This window comes from Miscanthus floridulus, chromosome 5 (assembly GCF_019320115.1).
Source record: "Miscanthus floridulus cultivar M001 chromosome 5, ASM1932011v1, whole genome shotgun sequence".
NCBI lineage: Eukaryota > Viridiplantae > Streptophyta > Magnoliopsida > Poales > Poaceae > Miscanthus > Miscanthus floridulus.
The window spans coordinates 113,354,358-113,360,152 of NC_089584.1; the positions used below are offsets into that span (position 1 = coordinate 113,354,358).

At 48.9% G+C, this 5,795-nt stretch overlaps 1 protein-coding gene across 1 annotated transcript; it reads left to right on the top strand.

Moving 5' to 3' along the window:
- Positions 1-1,876: 1,876 nt before the first annotated feature.
- On the top strand, positions 1,877-5,198 carry LOC136453107 (calcium uniporter protein 5, mitochondrial-like). The gene is made up of 2 exons (XM_066453678.1): positions 1,877-2,606; positions 4,427-5,198. The coding sequence occupies exons 1-2, from the start codon at positions 2,202-2,204 to the stop codon at positions 4,904-4,906; spliced, it is 885 nt and encodes a 294-aa protein (XP_066309775.1). The 5' UTR covers positions 1,877-2,201; the 3' UTR covers positions 4,907-5,198.
- Positions 5,199-5,795: the final 597 nt, after the last annotated feature.

The window sequence follows — 5,795 nt, forward strand, 5'->3', positions numbered from 1 at the left end:
CCCGAGCGTCCACACCCGCATCAGTTCGTACGCGTCGGAGGCAAGGTCGGTCTATGGGCTAGACTAGGATCCGAGCACCGACGACATCGATGGGACGATGGTCATGAGGCTCGGACAAGGCAAGAAGCATGGGCGGTATTGGATTGACGATGGCACCCTCGAGCCCAGCGAGATTCCCTCCCTCTCCCAGATCCGAGCACAGACACCGAGCGGAGGCCCGGCCATACGCCAACGGTCGTCCCCTTCACAGCAGCGGGTCGACGCACTCCAGGTTAGTTCCGTTTAACTCTTCGTACATTGATCTTTAAATAACTTAGTTACCTTTGCATTACTGAAACATTCGATTGAAATGTTGCAGGCCGAGAACGAGAGAATGGCTCAGGAGCTGCGGGACCTGGCGACGAGGACCGAGCAGGCCGAGCGGGAAAGACAGGCCGAGCGGGCCGAGCGGGAAAGGCAGGCCAAGCAGCTAGCGGAGATTACGACGTTCCTGCAGAACTTTGAGCAAATGCACGGTGTAGCTGTGCCGCAGTTCGCTCCACCACTGCCGCCAGTTATAGCTAGTCCTGTGAGTATGAAACCAAATTGCTTCGACTAGTGCTTTCATTAGATGACCACTCTAACATATGCAATCTCTTGTCCTTTATGCAGCCTCCGTCGATGGGTTCGAATAACCCATCTCAGGTGCAAGTAGGCGATGGCACTTTTTCTTCACCAGGCACTCAGTTTCCTCCCCACCTGTAGTTTGTATCTCTTTTTCACCGCTTGATGGACATGTGATGCACTATGATCGACTATCGACTTATTTCGATGGATATTGGACCTATTATGCTTGTGATGTCGTGTATGTGAGATATTGTGTGATCGACATGTGATATATATGTGGTATTGCCTTTGTGATGAGATGGATGTGATATATATGTGCTATATTGTGTTTGTGATGTCATAGATGTTATATATATCTCTTATATGCTGTGTTTGTGAATATAGAATAAAAAAAATTAGCCTCTTTGCCGAGTGCCCTGACCCTGGCACTCGGCAAATGCAGAATTTGCAGAATTCCCAGCTTTGGCGAGTGCCAGGGCCAGGGCACTCGACAAAGAAATTACGAAAAAAAATAAAAAAATCTTTGTCGAGTGCCGATCTGGCAGGGCACTCGGCAAAGAAACTATATATAAAAAATCTTTGTCGAGTGCCTCTCCGGCAGGGCGCTTGGCAAAGAAATTTTAAAAAAAATTAAAAAAATCTTTACCGAGCGCCTCTGACATGGCACTCGGCAAAGCATGTGCTAATGGAACCGGCGCCGTGACAGTCACTTTTCTTTGCCGAGTGCCGAGATTGCACTCGGCAAAGACTTTGCCGAGTGCCCGATAAAAGGCACTCGGCAAAGAATTCTTTGCCGACGGATTTTTTACCAGAAGCTCTTTGCCGAGTGCTGCACTCGGCAAAGGCTTTGCCGAGGGCAAAGTAGCCTTTGCCGAGTGCATTAGACACTCGGTAAAGCGCCTGAATCCAGTAGTGATAGTTATTATCTATAGGGATCTAAATAGGGCCTTAGCAATACAGAATAAATCCGAATTTGCCAATATGGCTAAAAAAACTATTTTGTTTAGCTGTTTGTGCACACCCTAGACAATTACATAATTTACTTTGTTTAATTTGTGCTCAACCTTTTATTAGCAATGGAAATAGAATTATTGATGAAATAACTTGTATGCTCACAAAACTTTGTAAAATGGTTCACTGAATCTTTTAAGTAAACATATTTTTGAAGAGGTGAGTGAATAATAAATTTTTAACGCGACGTAAAACCGTGATGACACTAGAAAGCAGCTTCCGGGTTACCGAACGCCCCTCGCTCTGTGCACAGGAAGGCCGAACCCGCCCAGAAGTCCCAGAAGCCATGGCGGACGAGCCGACGAGAAAAGGAAGGGAGCCCCACCTCTTCTTCCAAAAATAAACCAAACCCCACGCGAAGCGAACACGGCGTCCTGGCTGGCTCTCCTCTCGTCTTCGCCGCCCTTGCCTTGCCTTCCCCTTTCAGCTCTCCTCTCCATACTTCCCGCTCCTTCCCTCCTCCCGCTTTGATCACCTCGTCCAGTCGTCCCCCATATCTCTCCTTCCCCTCCCTACCACCCACCACACGCAGCATCAGCATCCGAAATAGAAGAGAGAGAGGTCGATAGGCACCGACACGACCCATGTCAATGTGGCGCGTCTCCCGCTCCCTCCTCCGCGCCGCTTCGGTCTCCACCTCGGCGGTCGGGCGCGGCGCCGGCGCCGCGCCCCGTCGGTGGGTCCCGCCGCCGTGCGCGCTGCAGCAGCGCTGCGGCTACGCGTCGCTGCCGGAGGCGGCGAGGAGGGACGGGGGCGAGGAGGATGTGACGGCGGCTGAGGCGAGGCGGCTGATGCGGCTGGCCAACGTGGAGGCGCTCAAGCGGCGGCTCGGGGACGGGGAGGTGATCCCCTACGCGGACCTGCTGCGCGCGTGCCAGGACTCCGGCGCCGCCCGGACGCGCGCCGAGGCCGCCGCGCTCGCGGGCGCGCTCGACGAGGCCGGCGTCGTCCTGCTCTTCCGCGACAGGGTCTACCTCCAGCCCGACAAGGTCAGCTCGCATTGCCACCCTCTCCTACTCCCCCACACCTTATCCCTCCCTGATCCCCTGTAGAATCGCGGCGTTCGAGGCTCGGTTTCTCCGGGCGTCGGGGGCTTTCGGATTTTAAGCTGCGTTCTATCCGGTTACCTCGCCGCCGGCTACTCCGTTCGTTAGTGCGTCGATTGTTCTCTCGTCCGGTGAGGTATGACCGGTACATGCTGGCGGTGCCGGAAATATTAGGGAACGCATTTTCGATGTAATCAATGAAGGAATGAGACATGGTAGTTTTATTTGAGGCATTAGAAAATTTTGTCCGGAAAAAAAAATAAAAAATAGCGTCGCTAAGCACCGTCCACACGGACACGGCTCAGCCGCTGGGCGGCTCAAGTACAGATCCGTGCAACCATTAGGTTCCAGCTTGTAATTCGTGACCCGCGGGCCGCGGCCTGCGGGGTTTGCGGGGCTTCCCGCAAGTGCAAACGATGGTCCAGGGTTACATCGCCTACGGATTGTACCTTTGGTCCATAGATCCAGTCGTTAGAATTGCATTTGCCATTCGACGGCAAGCTAATGGTTTGGTGAGAACCAAGATTCATCGTGCACTTCGTGCGACCTTCTCAACTTACTGATCGGGACTGGCCTTTGAAAATTGAAACCATCGTGAGCCCGTCGTCGCCGTACTGTTTGGACCAGTAGCAATCCACTTGCCAGTGGCGCTTTCTGGAGGGAAAGGTGATCGGTATGCATGTAGACGCCGCGGCCCCTAGGTCGCGACTGGTGGTTCACAGCGTGCTCCTCTCGGCTGCCCACGCGGTCATGCGGGCAGCACTAGTCGAAAAGTCATCCGGTTTTCTTCCACGGGAGGAATCCATCCGCTTGTTAAGCAACTGATTGGTGCCTCTTCTTTTTTCTAGTTTGCTCTGTCCTCTCGTACACGATGGGTTATCGGCTCATTGCACTGGAGAGGCTATTGTCCCTTTGCACTGCCTCTATCAGTCTATCCTGTTTCCATTATCTCGTGTGGCTTGTGGCACAGGATGCATTGTCCATTATCTAGACTGCTTGTTTTGTGTATTGCACGGATGGGGCGAGCTACCAGTCTACCGGGCAAAGTCTGTCCTTCGATAGTGCGGTAGCAAAAGTTAAATAGTGGGTGTCTGGTGAGGACAGCTAACTTCAAAGTTGGTTGCTTTTCACAATGCTTGTCCTATGTTTTTTTTTTTTGTTTAAATAGTATCATAATAGTTATGCGTTACTCTCACTTTATTCAGTAACGTGAATGTGCAATTTGGAGCCTTGTTGCAAGCTGTACTATGGGACATATCAGCAAATTTTGTAACTACCATTCCTCATTCAAGTTGATGGTGCTGGATGTAAATTAACTATTTATTGAACATTTGGAACAAAAGCATGAAGCTTCACAGAGGATCCTCTACTATACTCTTAAATCATGTATTCATGTTTACTTTCCATTGCATTCCACCATTTTGTGTTTGAAATGTATTTACACTCTTGCATATTCGTTGCACGTTGTTTTTCATATGTACAGATTCTTCCATTTTAGGATAGGTCACTTTGTAAGTTGATTTTTCAGGATATTGTCAATCCACGTCTTTTTGACATGTGAACACTTCAGTGATACATGCTGAAGCAAACTGAAATACAGATTAGGACTGTGGTGTATCCACATACGCTGAAATTTCCCCTTTTAAATTTCTCATCAATTGGTTCTTATCAATGTAGGTTCAGATTTGGTGTCTTGTAGGGTCTTCACATACATTAGCTTATACTTACCTTCGGTTGATGCTAATACCTCTTGTTTTATACAGATCGTGGATCTTGTAAGGAAAGCTATGCCCCTTGCACTGACACCTGAGAATGATCCGGGGAAGGAAGAGCTCAAGCAGCTCCAGGCGCAGTTGGAAGACATCAACAAGCTTGCACACAAGCAGGTCCGGCGCATCCTCTGGTCTGGTCTGGGTTTCTTGATCACCCAGGTGGGCCTCTTCTTCAGGCTCACGTTCTGGGAGTTCTCGTGGGACGTCATGGAGCCCATCACGTTCTTCACGACCACGACAGGCCTGGTTGTGGGATACGCATACTTCCTCATCACATCAAGGGACCCAACCTACCGAGACTTCATGGAGAGGATATTTGAGTCTCGGCAGAGGAAGCTGATCCAGAGGCAGAACTTCAACCTGGACAAGTACCTTGAGCTCCAGAGGCGCTGCAAGGATCCCCTGGAGAAAGCGTGTGGCACGACCAACCCTGACATGGCTCATCTCCATGAGCTATCCATTCACAAATGACAAACAATTCACCATTGCTTCGTTACTCATCTCATTCTCTGGGAGAAATGATCCCTACTAGCAAAAGTACGCGGTGTTTCTTGCACTTGTGAGATACCTTTTCCACGGTCTTCTCCTATGCAAATGTGTAGGTCAGTATAATCCTTTTTGTAGCGATGCTGAAGCACAGGCACCTGATAGTTGAAAAGGCAAGCTCATCTGCATGGCTGGAAGCTTACTCACTACCCAGAACTGCATAATTCTGCAGTCTCTACTAATATACTGTTTCATTGTGACTTATTAGCTTTATATATATCCTATATGAAAACTCATTTGTTGGTAACTAATATGATCCTAATTAGAGACTTATATTTGATCACGTGCCTTTAGAAATGTACTTGGAAACGAATCTGAGGATTGATAGCTAAGTTTCAGAAGCACTACAAGCCAGTACGTGGTAAAGGTCATTCTCATCATGGCTGTGTAGCCGTAGTGCGTTGTGCGTACAGATGCGGTCCTACGTTTACAGATACAGAATTACAAATTGCGGTCTACACTGAAGCAGGAAACTCGTCAACACATGAATTGTGAATTTTGTGGAATTGCATCTGACGAACTCCAAAGATGGGTAATTTGCTGTGAAGTGTAAACGTACCGTGATCTTGGGCGTCATTCACTAGTCCTCGAAAGAAAAGAGAAAATTCCTTTAATGCCATCAAAAACTATACTAATCCCTTGGTTGCCATTTAAATCTATAAGTTCCCTCTGTTGCCATTGATTTAGAATTCTTGTTCCCTTGTATGCCATTGCCGTTACTTTTTTGTTGAGCCATCCTGCACACCGTTAAAACATCGATGGATATGAAAAGCAGGATGTTGGAGCGAATTGTATGAAAGGATATGAACTATTG

Coding starts and splice junctions, on each gene's coding strand:
- LOC136453107 (XM_066453678.1), top strand. CDS start 2,202: ATGTCAATGTGGCGCGTCTCCCGCTCCCTCCTCCGCGCCGCTTCGGTC. Junction 2,607..4,426: donor TCTACCTCCAGCCCGACAAG/GTCAGCTCGCAT, acceptor TGTTTTATACAG/ATCGTGGATCTTGTAAGGAA.